At 52.3% G+C, this 13,139-nt stretch overlaps 6 protein-coding genes across 6 annotated transcripts; 2 read left to right on the top strand and 4 right to left on the bottom strand.

Annotated features, from left to right (window-relative positions):
- Positions 1 to 357: 357 nt before the first annotated feature.
- On the top strand, positions 358 to 1,438 carry CC84DRAFT_1103866 (uncharacterized protein; the record flags this gene model as incomplete). Its single annotated transcript, XM_018175034.1, has 2 exons — positions 358 to 428; positions 532 to 1,438. The coding sequence occupies 2 exons, from the start codon at positions 358 to 360 to the stop codon at positions 1,436 to 1,438; spliced, it is 978 nt and encodes a 325-aa protein (XP_018029924.1).
- A 681-nt stretch (positions 1,439 to 2,119) lies between these two features.
- CC84DRAFT_1222580 (uncharacterized protein) lies at positions 2,120 to 3,106 on the bottom strand (the record flags this gene model as incomplete). The annotated part of the gene is made up of 3 exons (XM_018183389.1): positions 2,120 to 2,712; positions 2,770 to 2,814; positions 2,863 to 3,106. The coding sequence occupies 3 exons, from the start codon at positions 3,104 to 3,106 to the stop codon at positions 2,120 to 2,122; spliced, it is 882 nt and encodes a 293-aa protein (XP_018029925.1).
- Positions 3,107 to 4,320: 1,214 nt separating this feature from the next.
- Positions 4,321 to 6,013, top strand: CC84DRAFT_1156450 (ALDH-like protein; the record flags this gene model as incomplete). The annotated part of the gene is made up of 4 exons (XM_018176975.1): positions 4,321 to 4,817; positions 4,865 to 5,250; positions 5,304 to 5,449; positions 5,512 to 6,013. 4 exons carry the CDS (start codon positions 4,321 to 4,323, stop codon positions 5,968 to 5,970), a joined length of 1,488 nt encoding a protein of 495 aa, XP_018029926.1. The 3' UTR covers positions 5,971 to 6,013.
- A 93-nt stretch (positions 6,014 to 6,106) lies between these two features.
- CC84DRAFT_1231880 (glycoside hydrolase) lies at positions 6,107 to 7,703 on the bottom strand (the record flags this gene model as incomplete). Its single annotated transcript, XM_018183742.1, has 2 exons — positions 6,107 to 7,083; positions 7,137 to 7,703. The coding sequence occupies 2 exons, from the start codon at positions 7,701 to 7,703 to the stop codon at positions 6,292 to 6,294; spliced, it is 1,359 nt and encodes a 452-aa protein (XP_018029927.1). The 3' UTR covers positions 6,107 to 6,291.
- Positions 7,704 to 9,657: 1,954 nt separating this feature from the next.
- On the bottom strand, positions 9,658 to 10,056 carry CC84DRAFT_1263951 (uncharacterized protein; the record flags this gene model as incomplete). Its single annotated transcript, XM_018185273.1, has 1 exon — positions 9,658 to 10,056. One exon carries the CDS (start codon positions 10,054 to 10,056, stop codon positions 9,658 to 9,660), a length of 399 nt encoding a protein of 132 aa, XP_018029928.1.
- A 379-nt stretch (positions 10,057 to 10,435) lies between these two features.
- On the bottom strand, positions 10,436 to 13,007 carry CC84DRAFT_1156452 (P-loop containing nucleoside triphosphate hydrolase protein; the record flags this gene model as incomplete). Its single annotated transcript, XM_018176976.1, has 2 exons — positions 10,436 to 10,801; positions 10,866 to 13,007. 2 exons carry the CDS (start codon positions 13,005 to 13,007, stop codon positions 10,457 to 10,459), a joined length of 2,487 nt encoding a protein of 828 aa, XP_018029929.1. The 3' UTR covers positions 10,436 to 10,456.
- Between the last annotated feature and the right edge of the window lie 132 nt (positions 13,008 to 13,139).

Below are 13,139 nucleotides of genomic sequence, written 5' to 3' on the forward strand. Positions count from 1 at the left end.
GTGGTGGCTTAGAATTGCGAGCTGCTGTGTTGAGCGTGCCACTCCATTCCCGGAACCGTATTAGCGTGGACGCTCCATTCTTTGTCCTCTGGATCACAGCTGCGCGCGGTCGACCACACCGGAGGCCACTGGACAACAAACGCGATTGTCTTTGATATATTTGGCGATACATTCCTTAGGTGTTGAAAGACTGCCGCACGCGAACGGGGTATATGAGAGTCCTCAAATGGAGTCGGGTCCCCAAGGTACCTCATTCGACGGACCTATCCGCTCCTCTCGTGACCTGCTGCGACCCTGTTCAGCGCTCAGCTTCTCAAGTACTGTCCCTACCTACAAGCCGTATAATTGAAAGGTAAGATGACACGGGTTCCGACAACATTGCCGCCGCCATACACGGCGCTTCCTGGTACACCCGCTGGATCTATAAGGTGAGTTTGCCTGCAAGGGATGTGCCACCTTCCGCAAGGTCGGAGAGTGGCGCCACCGCAACTAATATACTACTCGCCTGTTTACAAGACTAACAATCCTCAGACCAACGGCCGACCACTTCACCAAGACGTCCGAGATCCTTGTCGGAACTGGCTCAAAGTCAACGCGCTTCCTCTTGCATACCTCGCTGCTCACCCAGCAATCTCCCTACTTCCGCGTCGCCCTCACAGGCCCCTTCCTCGAAGCCACAGACCAGTCTATCCGCTTCGATGACGTGTCCGTGGAAATCTTCGAGCTCCTCGTCAGCTGGCTCTACACAGGCGCCATCAAGCCGGTCCCTTTCAAAGACGGCAAACCCGCCTACTACACGCTGCTGCATCTATACATCCTCGCGGACCGCTTCTGCTTCGAGGGCCTGCGCAACCACATTGTGGATATGATGGCGGACCTCGCTGACTCGACCAACAGCGTGCTCACGCCGTCGGACACGCGCATCCTGTACAACGACATCGACGAGGGTGCCAAGATCCGCCAGCTCGTGCTCGACCTGTTTGCGTTCAAGAAGACGGACAAGCTTCTCGCGACGCATGCGGATACCTGGCATGCCAAGTTCCTGCGCGACTTGTGCGTACGGTTGAAGAAGCCGTGCAGCCAGGCCATGCAGAGACATCGCCTGAGGGGGTTCTTGCCGCTGAGCTGGCATACGACGCGGTCATGTGAAAACTGCAGGGCTGTGCTGCCGCCGAGGATTGGGGCGGTGGGGTGCGATGAGTGTTGTTGTGCGTGGTGTATACGATGTTACGAGGAGGGGGTTGGGGTGGCGAGTTGGGAGGATGGAAGGGGCGGAGTGCTGGATGGGGGGGACGAAGGAAAGGGTGTGGCGAGGAGGAGGAAGGCGTGTTATGGGCGGCGGTGGGAGAGCTGCAAGCCGTGGAGGGGGAGCAGGTGCGTGGTGTACCATGAGCACAAGGAGACAGAGGCCTGTGGTGATGTCTTCATGGGAAGATGACGGCGAGAGTGCCGAGAGAAACGTGTGCGCGGGGTTTGCATTCTCTTCTCTAGACTTTTCTTCCTTTACCACCGTCATCTGCGTGCATGGCTTCTGAATTCCATTCGTACTTCATCGGGAAACTGAGTTCAAATCGTGCTCATTGCTTCTCTGTAGTCGATAACTATTCCCTCATCCTACTCTAACAAACTTGTTTGCTCTGCTGTCGACAATACGCCACACAATAATCCACCGATCGTAGCAGGGATTAATCGTCTGTTCCGTTGAAAGAAACGGATAGCGCGGCTTTCTCTCTTTATCATCGGAAGCACGCCCTGCAGATCAGCAAATGATAAGCTAGGGCAGCTAGAGTTGCTAAACCTTGGCATGCAAGCCTCTGGCTTCAACTAATTCGTAATGCCGTGTTAAACGGTTTGTGAATGCAGCGTTGCAACCGAGGACCCCTAGGCAGCTTGAGAGCTCGAACCGTGCGTGTGGCATGGATTCACATCCTTCGAGAAGGCACGGGCTGCACACAGAAGGCATGGATATAAATGTACCTTTTGGTTCCAAACTCAAATTCTCTTCCACATCCCATTATCAAAACTTCCAACTAAGTGTACAGATCACCTAACCGCATCCACATGTGTCTTCTCCTTCCGGTTTCTCCATCACATTATGTACGAGACGTCATGGTCTATATCACCCAATTGTATCGTAATAGTGCCTAAATACGGAATGTTTGGAGTATTTAACAATTAGGTCGGTTACCTCCTTTGGTTTGCTCAACATCGAAACGTGGTCCGCGTCAAGATGCTCAACGGTGAACCTGGCACCCGGCTGATCGATAAAAGTCTGCGCCCACGCAGGTGGAACCGACTTGTCCTGACTTCCGACAACGTAAACCACGTTAAAGTCTCCCGCATATGGGATGTATGTCGCAGTAGCGTTCAAGGCGTCAAACGAGGAGAAGCTGAGCTTGCTAGTCCAGTAATCAGCCTCCTTCGTCGGCAAAAGGTTGTAGAAGGCTTTCTGGGGAGGAAGGTCTTTGTCGCCGTCCGACGTGACTTCGCCCGTGTTGTCGTGGTATTTGAATAATGCGGGAGAAACGAAGTGTATATCCTGCTTGGTCTCGGGATGATCCACTTCCTGGATGGTGGGGATGTAGCCGGCAAGATATATGAGCGAGACGATGCGACCGCGGGCTTTGGATCCGGCAACAAGAGCGCTGGATGATGAGGCTGAGTAGCGAGGAGCGCCCTTGACAGCTTCTCCAATAACAGTGCAACCGTAGCCTGTCCAACATCAGTGACCCGTTAAGCTATATAGCGCGTCCGTGGACTATGACTTACTGTTACCAACCAAAACCACATCCCGGCCCGCATTGAGATGCTTGTCTGGGCAGAGTTAGGGAAGAAGTAGGAAAAAAGTCCTGGAATTCTCACAGAGAACCGACTTGACAGCTTCAATGTCGGGTTGTCGACCAACCACATGCCCAACTGAGGGCAGAGCAATGGGATCGAGGAACTTGTCTTGAGAGAGCTGATGTTTCACCTTGTCGAAAACTTGGGGCGAGTGGAAGGCTCCAGGGACCATGATAATCGCGGGGTTGCTCGAACGCACATCTGCCGCCAAAATCACATCAAGGAAGGCGCACACGAAGACCGGGATGGAGAGTGAGAACTGCATGTTTACGATGTGTACAGCGGACGTGAGAATTCGTGTGCGACGGGTGAGCGAATTGGTGGAAAGACGTGTTCGAGAGTCGTGAAGATTTGTAGGTTCGTTCTCTTATTTTAGACCCACTTCAGCTCCGCGGTCGAGGTGAAGATGAAGGTGAGACTGCAAAAAGAGTAAAGCGCCATGCATAAGCACGAAGGTCGCCATGGTGGAAGTAAGGTACCCCGAGTGTGGCTTCTCTAGTCGCAAGTGAACAAGGGAAGCAGCGCCACCAGGGTGATAGTGTAGTCAGCTCTTTCCCTACAAAGACAACACATGTGATTCATCGCAGCCACGGAGCTGAAAGCGAGAAAAGTTGTGATCGCGAAGTCTAAGTCGTGCGGTCTGATAGGCGGTCATGCATGGTGTTGATGTGAATCATGTAAGCCGGGCGTTGCGATGCGGCGTAGTTCGGTCCAAGGCAGATTCCCTTCTGGAGACAAAGAGAAGCCTGCGAGCAATGCAGGAGAACGAAACGCTACGGAATGGCGAGAACATCTTTCGGATGTGCACCTTGGTCGTATATACCTAAGTTTCCTGTGACGTAAGACGGCCAAAGTGCATATTAAGGCACGCCGCCTATCGTCCCCACTTCAACATCGATTCCCCGAATTGACGGGAGCCCGAACCCTGCCCAAATCGGTTAGAGCATTCAGAAACATCCACTGGCCGACAATAAAACTTGGAATTTTGTAGCAGTAAGAATTGAAGATAAACCATCAACGGGTATTTTCATAACCTTATATGGCAGTGGGTTCCAACAGGACGAGGTGTGATCTAGAAGTACGGTCTTCAGGTCAGACACTGTAATCCAAAGCTGGCTACTTGATCGCGCTTCCCTCTTGGCCAATGTACCTTCTCGAAACGCATGTAGTTATGGTCGGGCATGCGACTGAGCTTAACGCCTATGGCTCAGAACTCTTCCTGAAGTCGTGGTGCTAACGTCATGCTGCACGAAAAGGTACCTTCTTTCGGCGAAGTGTGTGCAATGTAGGATCAGCGGAGATGTGGCAGATGCTAAGGCCGGGAGAGCGCTTGCTTACGGCGTCTCGGGCACACAAACCTTCTTATATAAATCATTTGAGATGCTATCCAGCAAATGTTATCCTAACCACCGAAGGTTCTTCTGCACGTTCAGAGCATTGTGCCCATATCGGAACGTCTCAAGTAAAAAAAGGAAAACTATGCCTTTTATCACACATCCACTGTCGCCCGACAGCCTTCCGGTAGTTCCGCTTTGGATCAATGGCAAAGCACATCCTTCTTCTGAAGATGAAATCCTGTTTCCTGTCATCTCCTCCGTTCAAGACAAGCCTATCCACTACGCCGTCTCTGCTTCGCCAAAGGTCGCTGTCCTGGCTGTCGAAGCTGCCGCTACAGCTCTCGTTGAATGGCGAAAGACAACACCTGCGCACCGCCGATCACTTATTCTGAAAGCTGCCGATGTACTGGAGAAGAAAAGTAAGGAAGTGATGCAAGCACAGGTGGCGGAAACCAGCTGCCCGGAGATGTTTGCAAAGTTCAACATGGGATCCGTAGCATGGATGCGAGAGATAGCCTCTGCCACGACCGAGATAAGGGGCGTGGTGACGCAAAACGCGACTGGAGAGGGCGGCGCGGACGTGGGCGGCCTGACAGTCACGGTTAGAGAACCAGTCGGGGTAGTGATGATCATTCCACCGTGAGTCAGCACTTGAAGCATTATCCACGATAGACTGATCATGAAAGGTGGAACGGTGCCGTGATACTTCCGGTCCGAGCACTGAGCATGGCGCTCGCAGCTGGCTGCACTGTTGTAGTGAAGGCCTCGGAGTTGTCGCCACGGACACACCACTTGTTGCTTGAGGCGTTTGAAGAAGCGGGCATTCCATCCGGCGTCATCAACATGATTCAAGCGAGGCGAGAGGATGCTGCCGCCGTCACTGAAGCCATCGTCGCACACAAGTCACTTCGAAAAGTGGACTTTATCGGCAGTGCTGCCGTGGGTAGCAAGATTGGTCAGCTTTGCGCAAAATATCTCAAGCCTGTCTTGATGGAGCTTGGTGGCAAGGGGCCAGCTGTTGTTCTCGAGGACGCCGATCTTCAACAGGCGGCCAAGATGTGTGCCATGGGTGGTAGGTCGTTTCGGTATATCTCGCAACAAGGAGTGCTAACGTGTCGCGTCTAGCGGTGGCGGATCATGGCCAGCTATGTTTCTCGACGGAGCGCATTATCGTTCATCGCGCCGTCTATGATGAGTTCGTGAAGTACCTTACCGCGATCTTCTCTCACATTCCCACTGCCGGTGACGCTGTCACCAAGGAATCCGCAAAGGCAAGCCTGTGCTCTAATTCGCCTACGTGGCCGCACCGATGCTTGTTGCTTATACTATACAGCATGCCTACGATGTCCTCAGTGACGCACAAGACAAGGGCGCCACCTTCCTAGTGGGCGGGCTCGAGTATCTCAGCGAGACGAGCCTCAAGCCTACCCTCGTCACCAACGTATCCCGCGATGCTCGTATCTTCGACGAAGAAACGTTCGGTCCTACAGCAACGGTCTACATGGCAGAAGATGACGACGATGCAGTCGAAAAGGCAAATGACTCGGCCTACGGCCTCAATGCGGCGGTGCATAGCAAGAGTTGGGAGCGTGGTTATGAGATTGCGAAGCGATTGGAGTACGGCCAGGTGCACATCAACAACGTGACCTGCTCGGACGCGCCGGGAGCTCCTATCAAAGGTGTGAAGGGCTCTGGGTGGGGAAGTTCTAATAGCATCTGGGGGATCAATGAGTTCAGCATTGAGAAGTCTGTCTTTCTTCACCCTAGTGGCGGGGCGAGCATGATCGGATAGGCATTCGCAACGTGATTTGGGTACGAACGCATTGGGCATCTACAGTAGAACCAAAATTATTGAAGTTAGCAGCCATATCACAACAGAATGGTAGACATCCGTTAGGCGGACCCTATTGTGCATATCCACCCTAACTTGTTACACGACAAGTTCATGAACGTGTAGTAGAATGAGTTAACACAGGATGAGGTACGCACCTACGTTTCCGAATGTCGTGTCAGCCGGCGTGAATTCAGGTCTTTTGCAACTACCACGTCACAAACATGAGGTTCCTCTCACAGAAGCATCAATCGAATGCTGCTGGGAGTGCCGTAATCTCACCTAATTTCTCCCATCACTCGTCCCAAAGTACGTCTTACACACATCGTTTGCCCTCGTCCCTTCCAGTCCTGCCGCACTCCCAGGAATCCATTTCCGCGCGACCGCCTGTTGATACGACCAACGTGGATTATTCAATTCATTGCCAACCTTCCACGTCCAGAATATCCACCCGTTCGTTTGCTCGTACAGCCGCTGCTGCGCATTCCACCACTGTGTATAGAACGCCTGATTTTGGCTCGCATCCCAAGCGAACTCATTGTTCCCCTCGACCGCCCCGTCGACTGTAAGACTGAACTCTTGAACGACTTTGGGCACGTCGCCGTCCGAGAGCCTGTCGTCTGTGTAGCACGTGTACCACATGTAGTCGGCCTGTTTGACATCCTGGGGCTTGCCGGGGTGGCTGATAGCTCCGACGGCGCCGCCCACGTAGTTGTGGTCGTCGAAGATGATGGCGGAGTCGGAGGGGAGGTGCGCTTTCGGGTCGCCGGAGCTCCAGAGCTTGTCCATGAACTGGACGTGGAGCCGATCACTGGCGGGCACGTTGAGCGCGGCTTCAGCGTCGCGCACGGCCTTTAGCGCTTGCGGGTAGTAGACTTGCGTGAAGGTGTTAACTTCTTCGGCAGGCATCCCTTCGCGGGAGGACTGCGGCTCGTTGACGACCTCAATGATTCCAACGGTCTGCGCGTAGGATGGCGTGTTATGGATTCGCTGCGTCATCCAGGAAAGCCATTTGCTGGCTCGGTCGTAGTTCCTCTGGATAAAAAACCCAGGTAGCCATGCGGGTGGAAGACACTGTATACAGTCAGGTATAAGATGTGGTTCATCATGAGCTCAGTCCGCCTCACCTGTCCAGTGAACGCATCGTTTGTCTTCTGCGCGCCGGGAGCAGCATGCAGATCCATGACCACAAACATGCCCAGATCCGCCGCCTTTTGGATCACTGCATCTAGATACTTCAGATCCCCCATGTTGGGAAAATGCTCACTACTATCCACAAGCTCCCGCAGACTCCAGTACCCAATCGGTATCCGTATCGTGTTCAGTCCCGCATCATGAATGTCCTGTATATCCGCAGGTGTAATCCATCCCGTATAGTGCTTGTTGAACCCCGAATCAGCCGCAGATTGCCCTATTGCGCTCACGCAGTCGAACTCTGAGCACTTCCCTCCATTGCTATTACAGTCCGAGCAGGCTGGGCATCCAATGACTTGAGTCCATTCGTTCTTCATTAGCCACGGCTCCGAGACGAGCCAGCCGCCGAGATTGACACCTCGGATTTTGTTCGGCAGCGCGGCAACACGTTTTCCGTGTGCGTTGTAGTTGCGGTTGAAAGCGGCGAGGTTTCGGTCTTGAGGCATCCATGCGTGAGCACTAGCGGCCAGCAGCACGGGGAGGAGAGTCGACCACCTCATCTTGAAAGTCAACAAATGAACAACGCTCCGACACAGCTCAAAGCCAACGATCTTATACCCATATTTTTGAGCCAAGCACAATCCTTATATATGATACTCTCCCTTGCCCACTCAGCTCTGTCTCAGCCATCTCCACCAATGCGAACCCTCTCCAGCCTCCAGCCAGCCGTAGCCAAAAGCAAAGCACAGCAGGTGATCCACGAAAACAATTCGCCCCTGCCATAATCCAAGCCATTTCCCGCGCTGAAGTTACCTTCTAGAAACGGGGGTTTGGATAGTCCTTATTCGCTAGTAGGATCACGCGGATGATGAGTAACCTACTCACAACCCCAGGAAACAACGTAGACTATCCGGGGTACTCTAGCACTAGCTGAGGCCAGCCCGCACTCTCTAGTCCTACACTCAGCGATCCGTAGAGAACGCGATGCTGCTGATGTGTGCTGATGTGTGGTCCTCGCGAGTGCGACAAAATCAATGTGGTAGATGAACTAAAAAAATAAAAATTCAAAGGATACATCAGCGCTTCGCTCTAGTCAAACTTGACATCATTCCGGGCTGGCAAAAGGCTTAGCTCCTCTGGAGCGACTTGAGCAATATTAAAATCGACATTTGAAGAGTCCACTGTACAAAAAGTGCGGGGTAAGCTCGTAAAGGAAGGTGGTAACATGCAGTGTCGTGGGGTTGCCATGGAAGGCAAAATGCTCGTGTGGAGTAGCGCTTTGCACTAGCGTGGAAATAGCGCGTGAATTAGACGAATATACAGAAAAAGGGGTGACGTGAACGTCTGTGGATGGTGCTAGACATCGAAACCACACTGATTGGCCTGACTTTCCATCAAGATTTTCCTTGTGGGAGAACGGAATGGCCTATGTCGTGCTAGGAAAGCTGCAGCTGCATGTGCCTGAGCCTCTCTTGAGCGATGCCTGTGAGGTTTGGCCACAACTTCACTGCGACCCAGAACAGCCCGCTGTAAGGGCATAACCAGATGACCTCTTTTTTCTTCTCAACCACTGAACCACACGATTTGGAGGCTTCGGAATTGCTAAGTTTCAGTTGAGTCATTCATGGCGGGTTGCAGCCTAGACAATGGCCATTGCGAACGCAGTTGTTGCGAGCGAGGTGCTTCTGGCGATCTTCGATACGAAATGCTTTCGCTCGGTACATCCACCATTGCCACACATATGTGAGCCATCCAGCTCACCATTATAGAGTTTTCCCTACTCTTCTTGTGAGCATTCGTAGACGAAAAGTACCTACCACGTGTTCTGCCATTCGAGAATATGTTGATGCTTCTCGGAGGGGCAGTTGTAACCGCCACACTGGTAAGCCATCGATCAATGGCCAGCGCGATTTGCGGGTCAGCCTGCCTAGCTTCCTGCAATAGAATGGTCGGAAGGAGTTGCAGCATTCAGCCCACGTGCCGTCTGGCATCGATTCGACAAGCCTTCCTAGACAGCGCTCGTTTCCCGTTGTCCTTGTCTGGATCGCTGCGTTGGGCCTTTGTACGCACTGCTATGACTTGGCCGCTTCGACGTGCAGTGTCAGTCTCAGACTCCATTTCAGCGTCGATCTTAGCGTAGATCCTAGACTCCTCGCTCTCGTGCTCTGAGGCGATGGAAATCGAAATTTTCCTGGTATGGTTGATAGCGGAGCGTGCTTGAGTTATGAAGAGTATAGGCGCAAGAATCTTCGTTGGGGTGTTATTCTTCAAAGGGCGGCTGCACATCAATGAGGCTTATCATATTAGTGTTTGGCAGCTGGAACGGCGCAACCTACTTCAAACCATCGGTCCGCAACCTCGTAGCTGCAGCAAGCTTAGTCGGGCTGGCAAAGTAATTTTCCCGCATCTGCATAACGCCCCAGACAAGTGTTCACGTCTGTTAACTCGATGCTGGGTGCGTTGTCGAAGAAATCCTACGTGGTGCCGGGATTGGCGGCGGGCAGGCGCTCTCCTTCAAACATCGAATACCCTCATAGATAGACCGCGCAGCCCCGGGTCTTGGTCTGCTTGAAGGAAGACTGGCTCATTTGCGTAGCGAGCTGCAACGTCGTACGTCTTCCCCGGTTCTTTGAAGAGGCTGTGCTGGAGATGTTTTGAAAGGTCAGGCAGGACCGTGAGTTTTCTTTTGACAATACCTTGCATCTTGACATGAGTCGCGCGGTATGTATGCCGATGCTTGTCGAAGTTGTGCTGTTGCATCTTGTTCATTGTTTCGCCAATTTTGCGTGATGTGTCTTCTTCATTGGGCTTCGAGGATTCGACACCTGGTGCGTCCCATCTGAAGTATGCATCTGCAGGGGGTGCGGTGCAGATGGCCTTTCTGAAGGTGTTGTATGCCTCCGTCAAAGCCATGGTCGCGATGTTGTAGTCTTGAGTTATGCCAGCTCCGCTACCTTTGTGCGCTGTGTAGTCATATACGTCATCAAGACATCTGTCGACCTTCAAAAGGTGGTATCGAGGGAGCTTGAAATCGCTCCTGATCGCCAGATACTACAGACATAGCAGACCCTCTAGAGAAACAAATAGACCAATGGCAGTGCCTGTATTGTCCGAGGGGAACAGTTGTGGAGGATTTGCGCAGGGGTGGTTGCGATTGCGCTAGGCTTGTTACGTCTATCCCACTTCGGATGTCGCCAACATGCTCATCAGTCTACTGAACCAGTCAACTTAGCCTACATTCACTTCGAAAGTATTGGCAGGTGTGAATAGGCCGTTTCAAATGTGTATATATAGTCAATAGTTCGATATTTCCTCACATAGGTACGACCTCCTTCATTACGTCCCCTACCCAATTCATCTGTACTGCGCTCACCTTCTTCGCATATGACTTATTCGTGAAAAGAAACTCGCTAAACACAATCGCTTCAGCTTTGATCTTGCGTCCATGCATCACGCTACTAGGATGGACAGCTACAAGTTGATTGTGGAAGAAGGTCTTGTAGCTGCCATCAGGGCACAATCGCGCAGTATTTGAGACGAAGCCTCGCAATATGCAGGCAAGTATTGCGTCGGTGTTTGGCGATGAACTGGACGTCGGTGCTTCCGATGAGAGAAGTTTGAGTTGGGTGCATTGCTGGCGGAGTTGCTTGCGGATGTTCTGTGATGTGTGAATACTTCGTATCGTCCCAAGACAAGGATTTAAGATTTGGGTTAGATCTTACCATGACGCTCTGCATAGCGCGGTGAGATACAAAGTGTCTCTCACACCATGCCTTCCGGTCTGTCTGCTCCTCGGCGTATTGCTGGACTGTTACTAAGAACGTCATGTGATCGCCTTCACGGCGATACAGGTTCCTTCTCGCTTCTTCGGCTCGCTCTCTCTTCTCCTCGGTGGCGATGTTGAAAAATATGCTGTCTTCGGTGCTAAGAGCTGAAATGATATCAATCACGTCATGTAGACAGTCATGTTCCGGCTTCGCAGCTTCTACGATAATGCGGGCAAGCGTTGGTGTGACGGGTAGCTTAGCCATCTTGATACCCAAATCGTTGACCGTTCCGTCCTCATTCAAAGCGCCGAGGTGGAAAAGCTGCATGAGGGCCTTGCCGAGGGTTTCTCGTGGTGGTCGGTCTAGGAAAGGAAAGTGCAGCACGTCGTTAACTCCGCGCGCCTTCATGGTGAGTAAGGACTGGCTGAGGTCGCAACGAAGAATCTCTGGCATTGTTCGCTCTTCCAGTGTCTTGAAGTCGTTCTCGGTATAAAGTCGGTAACACTGCCCGGGCGCCTCACGGCCAGCACGACCTTGACGCTGGATCGCGGCCGACTTAGAGATTGGTTTTGCTAAGAGCGACTCCAGTCCCAAGTTACTGCGATACTGCTTAATCTTCGACTTTCCACAATCAACAACAAAACGCACACCGGGTACAGTGACCGATGTTTCGGCGATGTTCGTAGCTAGGATAACCTTGCGAGTCCGGTAAGGGGTCGGTTGGAAGATGCGCTGCTGAGCTTGCTGGGGCAAAGCGGCAAACAGAGGGAGTGCAAGCAGCTTCGGCATGTCTTTGTCCATTGCTGCCGCATAGTCGTTCACTAGTTTCTCCAGAGCTTCGATTTTATCTTGTCCCGTTAGAAAAACAAGAACATCGCCAGGTAAAGGCTCCTTATAGTGAATCTGAAAGATGATTTTCAACGCGGATTCGACCCAATCTAAGGTCGGCTCGGGTAGGTATGTAGTCTTGACGGGAAATTGGCGGCCTTCGACAAAGCAGGTTGAGATGCGATCGCGCGCTGCTTGTGATACTGTTGTAGGTCCGCCCGAGGTCTCGGGAGCTTTTAGGTCTTCATCCAAACCCTCGGCGAAGAAATTCACGAGACCCTCTACATCAGCTGTGGCACTCATGACGACTACTTTCAGCGGGTGCTTCCGTACTCCCTTGCCACGCCCAATCCTCGAGACCAGGTTTCTCAGGAAACCAAGGATCAGATCGACATTGACGCTCCTCTCATGGACTTCATCAACAACCACCGCGCTGTACTGCTTCATATCTGGATCTCGCAGCATTTCTTGGAGCAGCATACCCTCGGTCAAGAACTTGATTTTTGTGTTGGGGCCGGCAGCATTATCAAAGCGAACACTGTATCCGACCTTGGCCGCGGGACTCTGTGCGCCGAACAAGCTTCCCATCTCCTCGGCAACTCGTCTGGCGAGCGAGATCGCGGCCACACGGCGCGGTTGCGTGATTGCAATAGTCTTAGTACACCAATCCTCAGATTGCAGAAATTGTGGTACCTGCGTGGATTTACCGGAACCCGTCTCACCGGTGAGCACAAGTACATTGTTTTCCCTCAAGCGCTGTCGGATAGCATCTGCCTGAGACCAGATGGGTAATGCTTTGCGTTTTGGAAGAAGTTCGTCGCGTTTCTTGATCAGGTAAGGACTTCGGTGAGTGGTTTGCTCACCGTTTGGAGTCTTCCTTGGTCTCGAAAGAGCCTTTTTAGGCTGTTCTCTTTGCTGTTCGGGGTCATCCCGGACATTTTCAGGTCGCTTTTCGTATTTCCCTCTTGGCTGATCTGGTCGGGGTCCCTTCAGGCGCTGCTCAACCTCCGGTGCTTCGCCTTCTTCGACACGTGAAAAACTTTTGGGCTCAGTGGGCTTCGGCGTCTTTGTTGAAGTGGTAGGAACAGCGCTGAGTACTTCCTCAATCGGTTGTTTGCCGCCGTCGTCAAACTTCGTCACTTTCCCAGCACCTTTCCTCAAATCGACACCGGCATCCCCGCCTTTCCTCTTTCTCTTTTTGCCTCTTGTAATCTCTGCATTCTGGGTGTCCCCTCCATTGTGAGCCTCCTCATTTTGCTTTTTCGACATGTTGTTAGTCGCGTTGCCTGAACGCTGGGCTGGAACTTTTTTCGACTGTTGTTATCGATAAGGCAAGCCTTGGCTTGCACGCTGATTGGCCGGATGCATTAAGCCCATCAGAAAGCGTACCTATCCGCTTGG

Source organism: Paraphaeosphaeria sporulosa, assembly GCF_001642045.1.
Source record: "Paraphaeosphaeria sporulosa strain AP3s5-JAC2a unplaced genomic scaffold CC84scaffold_14, whole genome shotgun sequence".
NCBI lineage: Eukaryota > Fungi > Ascomycota > Dothideomycetes > Pleosporales > Didymosphaeriaceae > Paraphaeosphaeria > Paraphaeosphaeria sporulosa.